The following is a 13,662-nucleotide window of genomic DNA, read 5'->3' as shown; positions in this document are numbered from 1 at the left end:
TAATAATCCTGATTCAGCAATCTCCTTAAACCAGTTAACTTCGTCAACTGCATGCCAGTTTCTAACCTAGTGCTACATGATCAGTGCTACAACTGGTAGCCTACAAGTCACGAAAAAAATCATCAAATATCGATATCATCACCAATCACTAGAAGATGTGTATTGCTGCCTGACGGTTTAGCTCTACGTGGAACTACAAACTCTAAGAAACTGATAAAAATAATATACAAAGCACAAATATTTAGGAAATTTAAGCTTGATTTCATATAATCAATGTATGTATAGGAATGTTTTAGGGCATTTATTACAATTCAGTTAAATTCGCGTAACAAACTGGCGAACAAGAAAAAAATATTTTGACGGTATGAATTAATCTTCAAGAAAATCGCAAAATTTGCATTACCGTTTTCTGGATTCTCGATTTTCTTAATTCTTGTTTTCATTCATAAGTCCAGAAGTCTGAGAACAACATTCCGTTGAATTCTGGGCTCCTTCGGCTTTTACTTACTTACTTCGATTCATACCAATTTAATAATTTTGAAAAAATGCTTACAGCAAAAAAGTGTTTTGTTTTATGGAAATGGAAATCCAAGATAAAGGATACGCCGTCTTGCTAACTGGATTTTTCATATCAATTTTTTTACATAAATTCCCAGTAAATTCAAACAAACATATTAATTCTGCGATGCTTGGTTCATAAGTGATGAATTTTTGAACAAGAAAACCCGGAAAATTTAAATTTTAGTTCTCTGAATATTCCAGACTTTCTTTTAAATTGACCTGTAAACCAAACCGCCCTTACTGCGGTCATGTTTCGCGCAAACTCACGAATCTGCATTGCCGATAGTCCCTTAACTACCTGCCGATTCGCGATTGCAAAAATCTATTCTTAGCTGCGTTGCATAATGCTTGCTGCACTTTTCCCCAGCTCTCTCATTTTAATGCACCGCGCTCTGAATCAGACAGAAAATAAAATTAAAATAAAAGTTCATTATATCCACCTAGTAGTTAGCGCAGTTGTTCGCAACAGCTCTATCCTATATCGCCCCATCGAAAGAACGAAAGATAGAGGAAGAACTACACAAGATGGAAATTTACTGTTCCTTGCCTTTACCAGGAGCTCGGGAACATGTGATGATTCCTGTGCCCAGAACAATAAGCAAGGTTTTCGCACAACCCTTTTTATTACTGCGCGCGTTTTCGCCGCTGCACAGTTAGATAGCAGTGAAGGGGTATCAACACGTTGGGATGGAACATGGGGGGGAGGGGTTCTGGCGGATTGATAACAAAGGGAGTCTGCGCATGAAATCAAGAGAGCAGTTGTTGTTCGTTCTCATATAATAACTGGCGCTGAAAAGGCTTGCGGCGGGTTAAAGGGATAGTGAGTTTCGGAATATTCAAAACAAACACAGAACGAAGGATTTTGTTGGCTGAGTGGATTCGAACTGAGGTTACTTGGGATCAGACTCTCAGAGAACCTGCCCCGGTTGTTGTAGGTATAATTTTGTGTTGATAAAAAACACTAGGGAACTGAAGGGATGTGTCGCGCTAACCACTGGGATAAATTAACCATTTTTAGCTGCGATGCAAGTTGCAGTACTTGAAGCTTTCGCAGTCTGGCAAAGCGATGATGGTGTGCTTGTCATACGAGGTGCGATACCTAGTTGGATAAAAAAGTCTCTTTGTGGTTCGTTATACCGCCATACAATGAGAGTCAATGAATGCCGCGCCTTGGATTGTTTGGTTTCCACACAAACCGGCATAATTATTGCGATGTTAAGATGCATTTAGATTGGGAAATTTTTTGTTGTATCATGTCAAAAAAGAACTTTTGAGTTGAACCTGCTCTGTGCTATTTTACAAATTTAAGGGGAAAACTGTCACAATTTCTTACCAAAAAATACTTTGCTTACAAATCTATTTCATGTTGATGTTGCTCCACTTATGGTAGGAATCCTGTAGAGTTGAACAGTTTTTTTGTATTGCCAATTTGTCACAACTGTAGCACGTTTTTATTTTCGTTTTTTAGACACTCTTGTACCTATTTTTACTATCATTATCTATAATGTTCGAATCTGGTCGTTGAAAATCACGGCATACTACGAGCATGAAACACTCACGACATTTAAGCATGCATATATGCAACAGCATATAATAGTTATAATAGTTTTTTTTTGTGTTTTTAAATAAGCACGATTACGTTGTCTTTGAGAAGCTTGTCAAGCATGTGGTAGCTTACCTTTCAAGTTATCAAGACTCATCGAGGATGCACCAATTCTCGTTTCTCCCAGACTAGCCTGAAACCTTCTGCAAATGGGGATGATCCTCAATTGCCACATTGCTTTTCTTCCGTTTCCGAATTGAGAATGTGTCACTCGCAGCGATGTTCACGAGGTACGTCAGGAACGTGTCTGATGATCGGCTCCGTTGATGTTTCCTTAAAGATTTTCGTCACCTTGAATTCTCCTAATTCTCTATTTCGTACAAAATTGTATGAATGATACAAATTGTGTGAGTGATAATCACTTATCAGAAAATCAGTTAGCCAACTACAGATTACTTTTGCAATAATTTCCATTTTTGTATTCTTCACTTTTGAATAATTCGCCTCTCTGCTTTTCTCTCTCTCTCTACGTTGGTTTTTCTAATGTGTGTTTTCTTCTCTTAATTACCACGCAATCTACACGATGATGTGCCTGCTTGCTGCTCGGTTCTCGATGGTCACTACTCGATTCCGTTAGAGCTTGATAAATAATAATTTATTGTCATTTGATTTTTTTTCTCTTTAGTTTGCGTCCTATAACGTTACGAATTTCTTTCTTTTACACCGTTTCGGAGATGCACATCAAATTTACAACGTGTTATGCAATCGGTTGATTAACTACTAGTGGGGAGAACTGTTTATAGAGTGTTTTTTCTTTTCTTTTCATTGATGGTTCGGTTTTAGAAAATCGGTGCTGGATCGAGTGAGTGTAGTGTAGATACTTTTTAATATGGTAATGTTTTATATGGCAATTAACTTTCGCTTTAGGCTTATTATGGTGGTTTTAGAGCAGTTGAATGGGAAATCTATCTGTTGTTTTTTAATTCTTGGTACTAGCAAGTGTGTAGAATTCAGTGTTGTGTTACTGCTTGAAGCTTATTTCACTTTAGTAGGTAAATTCGAGCTTATAACTTACATACGACGACGACAGGCTAGAATCTTCTCCTAAATTTACATGTACAAACCGCTCGCTGGCTGGCTGCTTAATATTAGCTTCTACTAAATGCAAACATAGATTAAGTCTTGACTCTAATTGGAAGTTTCTACGTATTTGTTGGGTTGCAAATTAAAGTGGTAAATTTGAAAACAACTCGCTAACTTTGGTAAAAAAAATATTACAATTAATTAAAAACAGGTTTGAACTGAAAGCTAAAACTAGAGAACCTAGATTGGCGAACAGCGATTAACATAACTTTTGCGGCGTTCGCTTCTCTGATATCGTTTTATTATTATATACACAGCATTTGAGCTACTAAGTGTTTAGTTTATCGTAACAATCATTACGCGTAAGCTTAGTAAGACAAACTGTTAGAATGTTAAGAATCCGTGCATGACTCTAACGGCTTTTTTTCTCTTCATTACAGATAACACAGAAACGTCCATTTTTTTAAACATATACCAAATGCGTATGTTGATTTACGATTTACAGCTCTGCGTTTAGTAATTTTTTCCGGTAAAAACGTATACATTTTGCAGTATACTGCATAAATTCATTATTTCTGTTTATTTTCTCCGTATACAATTGCCTCTTCCCGATTTTTTCGTTAGCAGTCGCATCGCACTAATCGATGACTTGCATTGGAAACGAGCATCGGTTAGCGGTGCATTTCCAATGGCATTATTTAAACAGACGTTTCCGTTGCTCTGGTAACAGCTACGACGTTGTTCGGGGAGCCACTAGTGGCCGCCCGAATGCTAACTGGGGCCCCAACTGCGGCGGGACTTCCACTTACTTCCTGTTGACTGTTTTTGCAGTAGAACTTCTTGTGGGCGATGTATGTGTTAACGTAGTTGAAGGTGATATCGCAGGGCGCGCAATAGTTCGGTCCGCTGTGGTTGATATCACCCAGAAAGGATGGTGGCGAGGGAGTTTTCGCTTGTGGTGACTGATGATTCGGGGAACTTTTCAGGCTATTCACTACGGTCGGAAGAGATTTTAGCTTCAGTGGATGAGATTGGCTTGGTACTAGTGACGGCAGGGCCGGCGAACCCATCGGTGAGTTGGCGTGCAAATCCGTGGCTTCGGTTTTGATGATTACTTCGGGTTCTTCCATGACGACGTCCACATCGATGTCGGGGTCTTCCGGGCGGTCATCTTCTGGTTCAGATTTGATGCCGCTGTTTTTTGAAAGAGAATTATCAGTTAGATAGACCGAATGGTTTGTGTTTTGATGTGCTAATTCACCTGTTACCGGTGGGTCCAGGAGTACTGGCCACTGGTGGTCGTGGTGTCGAACTGCCACTTTCACCGTTGAAGATTAGCGACTCACCGCCTTCACCGATCAACGGTGAATTGTTCGGTGGCCGTTCCCGGCTGTGCACCAATTTGATATGTTGAGCCTTGAATTAGTTTGTATTAATTAGGTTTTATTCTATAATTATCAAAAAGAACTTCACTCTACCCACCACATTGATTTTGTAGCTGGAGTAGTACGGACAAAGTTCGCAGAAATGCAGCTGACCGGATCCAGCGGTAGCTGGAGTAATTTTGTCGCCAACACCGATCAACATCGGTGGCGGCAACGATGGCGGTTGTTGACTAGCGACTTGAGCCGCTGCAGCTGCCTGATTCATTAGTTGAGCGGCAGCAGCCGCAGCAGCTGCAGCTGCCGAAGCTACGGCGGCTGCCGGTGGTATCTCAATGCCATCCTCCTCTAGGATGCAGGTAATATAGTTCTCCTCATTGAAGTCATTAGATTTTTTGTCGAAGTGCATCCGAATGTGAGTGCGCATGCCACTGCAAGTAAAAAACCAACAATTAAGTTTTGTTTGGCTAACAGTTTGAACAGAACACTCACCGTAGCGTGTTTCCTTTGTACCGACAGATAGTGCAGCGAAAGGCCTTCACACCTCCGTGGGTATCCATATGGCGACGAGCTTCCGTCGAGTTAGGACTAATTGCTTCACAAATAGGACATTTGTAGGCCCCTTGGCCGGCTACCGTGCAAGGCTGTCCCGGTTCATGCAAACTCTTGCACTTGGAGCAGCGTTCCTTTTGTGGTGTGACATTAGTCTGTAAGTAAAACCCATTTGTTAAACTACATTTTCAAATTTTCATCGAATAATAACTTACCGGTATTTGAACGTCAACCCGTTTCGGACAGTAATACATCTGGTGGGCGCTCAGATTGTCCAATGAGGTGAACTTGATGCCGCAGGCGGCACATATCAGCTGCTGGTAAGCCATAGGTTGGCCACCCACTGAAGCACGCTGTGCTCCGGTACCGGTTGCATTTACCGCTGAGTTAGAAGGACTCGCCGCTTGTGGAGAAATCGGTGGACTCACTTTAGGATTGTCGCCATCGCCATCCAGATTTCGGGCCGAACAGTAGTGCTTCTTGTGAGCCAAGTAGTTTTCGTACTTGCAGAAGACGATATTGCACTCTTTGCATTTAGAGTCACCCTGCTTGACGAAGATCTGCGGAGTGCTTGACAGGACCGGTACCTGTACGCTGTTCGTGGTCGGTGAGATGTTGTTTAGCAAAGGGGACATCTGTGGCTGAGGGAGACTGTTTTTACTGGAAGCGTGGTCTGCATTGTTGCTGCTGGCTGTGGATGAGAGACGGAGGGCCAACTCGACGCCTTGCTTGGTGAGTAGTTGAGAATTGGGTAAAATATTGAGGTTCAGATTGAGTGCTGGATCGGCAGCCGAGAGCCGCAGAGCGATATCTGCGGGAATTAGTGGTCGCATAAGCAACTGTTGCTGTTGCTGCAGTGTAAGTGGTGATATTGAGACGGAGCCATCGCGCTCACTTCGCGCACCGGCAACGCTTCCGACAGATCCACCACCCCCTCCACGTGGACTGTTCGAACGACGTTTAGGCGATGGCGTTAGGGGTGGACTTCCCGGTAGCGACGGGGCGCAGACGATCTGTTCTGGAGTGATCGAATCGCCGCTAACTGAGAGATTCTCTTTACCCTCCATTAGGCTGTCGAAATCCATTCGGAGCTGGTCAACTGATATGGCGGAGGAAAGTGAGAGTGAACGCTCTCGGAGACCCACTCCGGGAGACAGCCGCCGGACGGATAGGTCCAACGGAGTTGAAGATTCTCTGCAGAAAAAAATTATTGCAATTAAGTGATTAGCTGAGCGGGCTGTTTGGTGGAAACTTACTTGATGTTTTCTCGTTTGTTTACTGCTTTGAGAACTTCACCGGTGCTGTTACTGTTGGAACTCCCTTCGCTGCCGACGTTGGGAGTCTGACCGCGAGAGTGCGAACCAGAACTGTTTGGTTGCGCCGTGGGATGTTGACCAAGTGAACCTGACTGCATTTGTTGCTGTTGTTGTTGTTGCGAAACGGCAGCACTAGCGGCGGCTGCAGCAGCCGTAGCAGCTGCGGCAGCTGCCGCGGCTGTAGCCGAGGCCAGTGACACGGCAATCGGTTGAAGTGTACCGTTTTGGAAAAAGAAGCATGCCGATTCCGGATTGGGAATACCCGGTGCGAGGGAGGACCTGTTTAAAAAAAATCGGAATGGTTTTTATAGACTCGGATGTATGTTTGACGCAAGGCTACGTTTGGAAGGTTTATATAACGTTGAATAAGAAAATTTTTTCACGATGTGCACCACATGTTTATTGTATTTTGTCTAGTTAGCTAGAAAAGGCGTTAATTCGACCCGATTACTATCGGATTCGTCCCCAAAGGACTCTACTATGCCCAATGTGATTCACCGATGTTTTTAAAAACAGCGGCGGTGAACATCGAGTAAATTAGCCGAAAATTCTCAAGGCTAGACGCCTTGGTAAGGATAAGGAACACAGAAAGGCAATGGAGGACGAACGGATTCTAGTTCCGGAATGTAGGGGAGTGTCGTCGTGGTTGGGCCACGTTTTGGTATTCTCCCATAACTTTCGTTTCAAAAGGAATTTGGGAAATCTTAATACATCGTTGCAAAGGTCTAAGAATAAAGTATATTTCCGGAAAGTCGAGCTGATTGCTTGAAAAATAAAAAAGTTATAGGCATTTACGTAAAGACAAAAAATGTTGTTATAGTTGGGCCATGTTGTACAGGTTGGGCCACCGCAGAAAATCTAAGACATACGTATTGAAATTCTATATAAAGATATGAAAAGAATGACATCCGGGAACAACGGCTCATATAGGTACAAATACCCTATTTTTAACTGCATTTTTGCGAAATTTTGGCGATCTTGTGAAATCAATATTGTTACAATCGCCTTTTTCGAAGTTTTTTTTCCTACAATAACAAAAAAACAACAAAAATCTAGGTTTTCATCGTATTAATTTTGCTTTATTTCATCACATTTTACGTGACTGACATTCTCTAGCGATTATTGCGCTTCTGCGCTGAAAATTATGGGGGCCCAACCATGACTACTCAAGTGGCCCGACCTTTACAAATAGCACTTTTCTAGTATTTCACCTTAGCCTTCCCAAACACCTTACTGGAAAGGATTTTCCTATAGTCTTCGTGTGCAGCACAACACACTTCATACATTTTCAAAATTTATCTTGATAATTGCATTTCATGAATCATTTCTGGAAGAAAAGTTCATTGCGCCTGGAAATTTTTTTTTGTAAGATTTAGTCACTGAATTCAGTACGGGTGTTTTGAATACACGATTGAAACTCACAATACTGTGAAAAGTTAGCTATCACAGTAAGAAGTTTTACAATGATTCTATCATAGATATCATGAGTTACTAAAACTGTAAAATCGTGATGGCCCGACCATAACAGTGGCCCGACGATAACGACAATACCCTACTCAATTTGTTCCAAACAGTTAAAGAAGCCATCCAGCGGCTAAAGAACAACAAAGCAGCGGAAAAGCGGTCTGCATTAACTGATTGACAAGATTGGGGATACGGAACGATTACCGGAGGAGTGGAAAGACGGGATTATTTACCCTATCTACAAAACAGGCGATAAGCTGGATTGTGAGAACTACCGAGCGATCACTATCCTGAATACCGCCTACAAAGTGCTGTCCCAAGTCATCTTCTATCGATTATCGCCAATAGACTAATCTCAAGTTTTTAGTCTTGACCTTGGAGTGAGGTCATACATATATTAATATTTTTTTGAAACGATGGTTCTACAATTGATGAAGGGACGGTAGGGGAAAGAAAATGAAAATTTTTGGTGAAGGAGGGGAAGAGCGGAAAGGAAGGAGGGGGTATTGGTACCTATGCTTGACAAGTAGTCATTTTGACTCCTACCTTTTGTCCAATGCTGGAAGGTGCATGAGGTGTATCTCAGATTACAGCTTGGTTCGACTCATGTACCTTCCAGCATTGGACAAAAGGTAGGAGTCAAAATGACTACTTGTCATGCATAGGTACCAATACCCCCCCCCCCTTCCTTTCCGCTTTTCCCCTCCTTCACCAAAAATTTTCATTTTCTTTCCCCTACCGTCCCTTCATCAATTATAGAACCATCGTTTCAAAAAAATATCGCCAATAGCCAATAGATTTGTGGGACTGGGAAGTTATCAGGCCAGCTTCAAGGAGGATCAGTCTACAACGCACCAAACCTTCACCCTGCGGTAGATCCTCCAGAAATGCCGCGAATTCCGAGTCCCCATGCATTACCTGTTCAACGATTTCAAAGCCGTGTATGATAATGTAAACCGACAAGAGCTATGGAAACTTTTGGACGCAAACGACTTCCTGGGTAAGCTTACTAGACTTATCAAAGCTATGATGGATGGGATCCTGTCGGCAGAACATTTGAGGCGGTGAAAGAACAGTATACCACACTAAAATGCGAAACAAAGAAGCTTGGGTTGAAGATAAATACGTCTAAAACGAAGTATATGCAAACAGGGCCCGCTTGGTCAGTACCGTTGTAATCGACGGGGATGAGAACACTTGTGGTCGAACAATCTGAGCCCCCGTACAAACAAAGTGCCCACTATGAAAAACGCTAATTAGACCGGTTGTCCTCTACAAGCACGAAACGTGGACACTGCTAGAAGATGATCTACGAGCACTCGGAGTTTTCGAACGGTGTATGGAGACGAAGAATGAACCAAGAGCTCGCACGTCTCTGCGGCGAATCCAGTATTCAGAAAATGGTTCTAGCTGGAGGGCAGGACATGTTGCTAGAATGCCGGACAACTATCCTGCAAAAATGGTTTTCGCATCGAATCTGGTAGGAACAAGATGAAGAGGGGTACGAGCGAGCGAGATGGCAAGTGCCCGCAGGGTGCCCGCGGAATTGGAGACCAGCTGCCATGAACCGAAATAGATGGAAAAATGGCAGGCCTTGTCTGTCATTCGGCCTAACGTCTAATTAAGGAAGTAAGTTGTCAGACCGTGTACAATTGTGTCGTCCGTGCTTAGAAAGTTGAAAAATCCAGGAGAAAAAGACTCAACAAGGCCGGCAAGGAACGCCTATCAGCAGAAATTTGCATACATGGCCGGGAAACGCTGGAAACGGTTCTACGCTGGGTTATTCCCAAGATTTGAGAAGAGGAGAAGTTACCAGAGGAATGGATAGAAAGAGTTGTTTACCCCATCTACAAAAAGAGTGATCGGTTCGACAACTGCAACTATCGCGGCATAAAGCTGGAACGCTGCCTACAAGATACTCTCCCAGATCCTGTTACGACGGATATCATCGATAGCACAAGGCTTCGTGGGGAATTATCAGGCGAGCTTCATAGAAATAGCTTGTAGAAATATCGAGAACAACGTGCCACGCATCACATTTTTATTGACTGCGATCAAGAAGCATACACCGCAATAAGACTGGAGGTTCTTTATGGACTTGAAACCGTGACGCTGCTCACGGAGGACATACACACCTATGCTGTGTTGGAGCGGAAGGTGCTGTGGACGATGTTTGGTGGAGTACAAACTGAAAGCGGTGAGAGGTGGAGGTGTATGAATCACGAACTTCAGGCACTACTTGGAGAGATTTCCATTGTTCAACTGTCGAAAGTTGGTAGCCTACGGAATGCCGGACACGTCGTCCGGATGCCGGACAACAACAACCCCACCAGTACCAGAAACAGAGAGGCCCAATGTGCAAGATGATTCGACAGTAAAATTACAAACAATTAAATTTTCAAAAACGAAAAAAATCTAATTTACTTTTTATCAAATGCACGCTTGTGTACACCGCGTTTTCTCAGCAAATGTGCTTATGGCAAAAATAAGACATGGCATGACATGTAGTAATTTTTCAACAGCGCGTATCCTAGCTTTTTTCATTGGAGCACACATATAGCAGGTTTTTCTATCGATTGGTGCAAAAATATTGAAAATCGATTGAAATCTAACACCCTTTCGTGATGATACCCTACCTTCCTGTAAGACATGGCCCTACGTCAAAAAAATTTTAAGTTTGTGTTTGATATTTGTCAAGCTAAAGGGTTAGTTAAACTTACAGCAATCCGGGGATGACACTTGCACCGCGTATCAGCGAGTAGGGAATCACAATGATAGGATTGGTTGGTAACGCCAAAAAGGGCTGTTGCGGTGCTACTGGCGGTGTTTTAGCGACATCCGGTGGACTCTGGGAACCCGATTTTTGCGGAGGCTTTGGTGTGCTGTTGTTGGATTGACTGTAAAAAGATAAGGCTGATTAGAATCGGTCGTGAATGAGTTGGTCTGGTTTTACCCTTCTCGGTGCCGGGAGCTGCAGTAGTGTTGCTTGTGTGCCCGGTAAGTCTTGGTACTGGAGAATCGAATATCACAATCAGAGCAGTAACGATCAACCTGAGGGGGCTGCTGCTGCTGCTGAACCTGTTGCTGCTGTTGTTGAAGCACAGCGGCAGCAGCAGCTGCAGCGGCTGCTGCTTGTGCCTGAAATTGCAGATGCAGCTGTTGACTAGCGGTACTTTCGTCACCGTTGGAAGCATTAGAACTAGGCGCCGGTGATGATTGGTGCATTCGCATGTGCCGATTTAGAGAGACTTTCTTGTCTGCACTGTACGAGCATTGAGTACAGGCGTACTGTTTACCGGTTTTGGCAGCCTTAGCTGGCGGTTCTGAACCGTTCGGATCGTTGGAGTTGGAATTTTTAACACCTCCGGCAGTCTCGTCGGCATCCTTGCGATGAGAACAGTAATAGGTTTGGTGAGCTTCCAGCGTTGAAGCGGACGAAAAGCGAATTCCACACGGTCCGCACATGAACATTGGTATCCGAGGGGGCAGATCAACGTTGATTGGGATGGTGACGTTTTCGGCCTTGCTTGGCTTCCGTATGACTGCGGCTGGTTGTGGTTGAGGAGCGGCTCCGGGGAAATCCGATTCAATCGATTTTTCAAACTGACTGTCGTTTGCTGCGGTGATGTTTTTAAGATCTTTAGCATCCGGATTGGTCGCCGGGTCAGAAGCGAGCGCAATATTCAGTCTAAGCATAGGTAGCTGAGCGGAGCTTAGCTTTGGAGATTTGCTCTCTTCCTCCTTATCCGCTTCGGGTGAAGCTTGTTGGTTCTCAACCAGTAGGTCGGGTTCGATTTTGATTTCCATCTTTTCTGGAAGAGACAAATCTGTGGCGGGTTCCGGTTCGAACATTGTCGAAGCGGTTGGAGCTATCGGAGGGGAGGCTACAGATGATGTCCGACTACTGTTTGCTGCCACCTTTGGCGACAGTGTAGAATCTTCGTGGGCGGGAGGCTGTACTACTGGCGGATCTTCTTCCGGGTCGATCTGATTCGATGGCGGTCGAGAATTTATCATGTCTGTTTCGGGGGCTGCCTCACTGCCGTTTGATGTGCTACTACTATTGGTGCTCCTACTGCTGCTGCTGCCGCTACCGGATGAGGAGTTCGTTTGCTGTTCCTGTGGTAATGTTTGCTGCTCATCAGCAGCTTCCTCATCGTCTCCTACGGAAGAAAAACGGAAAAAATGTTGGCATGTAGTAATCAATAGGGAAAGTGTATGATAAATGAGTTTTGGCTATGGATTTTCCCAAATGAAAACTCCCGGTAAGACCACGACGGCGTAACAAAGAAACATTTGCTTGCGTGTATGTACAGTACAGCGATTTAAATTGAATCGTTCATCATTGTCTGTTTTCATCTCGAAGTTGCTCGACACCATTGAAACTCGTTAGACTGGAAACATTCTAAATCTTGCTCGAACCTGGGAGATGGAATATACTATTAAAAAAACGGACACGGTCTTCATAAATCCCAGCAACAAATCACTGCTCGTCTCTGTCCTTCTGCGTTCTTACGGGCAACGCAGTGGAATGCAAAGCGTGATTCTTGGTTGATTAAAAAACTGACCATTTCATTCGTCTGCATTATATCAATAGCACATACTGCAAAACGAAAAGAATTCAATCACTTGCAAAACAGTATGTATCTCTTCGTTGGATTTTTTTGCTCCTGCCTGGGAAGGTTGGAAAAATTCTTCGACACGAGCACATGGTGACCAAACCGTGTAGGTGCGACGCACAACCCGTATATAACCAGCAGCATATTGCATATTGGATATGCGATTCTGTTCGTGTAAAAAACGAGCGAAAGAAATTTATGCTTATGATTGGAAACATAAAGTACAATTTAATCTGTCGTTTTAGTCGGAAATGCTGAACACTGGACACGCTTGTCTGTATCGTTTTGCGTGTCATACAGGTCAAGTTTTCGCGTTTTCTTGATACCTTATACCTTCTACCAAGACGTCCGACTTACACCAATTGATTGACAAGGTAGTTTCTTGAGCAATTAAAGTTTAATCAATTTAACTAATTTCCTCTCGAAACGCAGTTTCGATAGTTTTATTACGGTATCAAAATTCACACACGATATCGAACAAGGCTGTCTTTTCGAACGAGCAGCTTGCTAAGATGGATGATAATTAGATTTTAAATCCTCTGGCAGACGAATCCTTCCAGTTCTTGCTCGCAGGTCCGTGGAGCCTACGAGCGGAACTGTACTAACTATAGGTATAAGAAAGCGATAGTTTACCGAAATCATTATTTAGCGGATCTGCTTTCGATAATTCGATAATTTAGTGCCGAGCAAAAGCTTTCCACACCGAGAAATCGCCTTTCGCCATTTCGCAGCTGGAAAGCAGACGAAAAAAAAACTTCCAATAAAATATATGCAAATCTATTTTTGATAACAAAATTTATACATTTTCTCGCCACTGTTCGGAATGTAACTTTTTTTTCCCGACTATCCGAAGCTTTTCGACACAATGCTGTTGTACCTACACGTTTCGATTCCACCCAGAAGACGATACGAAACGAATGGCACTTTTTTCCCGGACGTTCGTTCTTCTCCATGCTGCGGCCTCCATCGCAGCGGCCGCGGTGTGGCATGGAAATAGGAAAGGAAAATGATCGAAAGCGATGCAGCAAAGAAAATCCTAACCACTTCGCTTGGAAGCAGCAGATGTCTGCAGTGAAACCATCCAACCAACCACTCAAGCTAGGTGGTGGTAATGAATCACCCATTTTGTCCCACGGACGTTG

At 43.4% G+C, this 13,662-nt stretch overlaps 1 protein-coding gene across 1 annotated transcript in view; it reads right to left on the bottom strand.

The window, feature by feature from the left end:
- Positions 1 to 2,642: 2,642 nt before the first annotated feature.
- LOC128744387 (zinc finger protein ush) overlaps positions 2,643 to 13,662 on the bottom strand; it is a 168,895-nt gene continuing 157,875 nt past the window's right edge. Inside the window, exons 2-9 of the mRNA XM_053841367.1 lie at positions 10,855 to 12,064; positions 10,622 to 10,798; positions 6,378 to 6,716; positions 5,337 to 6,315; positions 5,062 to 5,276; positions 4,670 to 5,000; positions 4,449 to 4,603; positions 2,643 to 4,381 (exon numbers count right to left, since the gene is read on the bottom strand). Of these exons, the coding sequence (XP_053697342.1) occupies positions 3,886 to 4,381; positions 4,449 to 4,603; positions 4,670 to 5,000; positions 5,062 to 5,276; positions 5,337 to 6,315; positions 6,378 to 6,716; positions 10,622 to 10,798; positions 10,855 to 12,064 (3,902 nt within the window). The 3' untranslated portion in view covers positions 2,643 to 3,885. The remainder of the gene's footprint in view (positions 4,382 to 4,448; positions 4,604 to 4,669; positions 5,001 to 5,061; positions 5,277 to 5,336; positions 6,316 to 6,377; positions 6,717 to 10,621; positions 10,799 to 10,854; positions 12,065 to 13,662) is intronic.

Source organism: Sabethes cyaneus, chromosome 3 (assembly GCF_943734655.1).
Source record: "Sabethes cyaneus chromosome 3, idSabCyanKW18_F2, whole genome shotgun sequence".
Classification (NCBI taxonomy): Eukaryota; Metazoa; Arthropoda; class Insecta; order Diptera; family Culicidae; genus Sabethes; species Sabethes cyaneus.
This window is presented reverse-complemented; position numbering and strand designations above follow the sequence as displayed.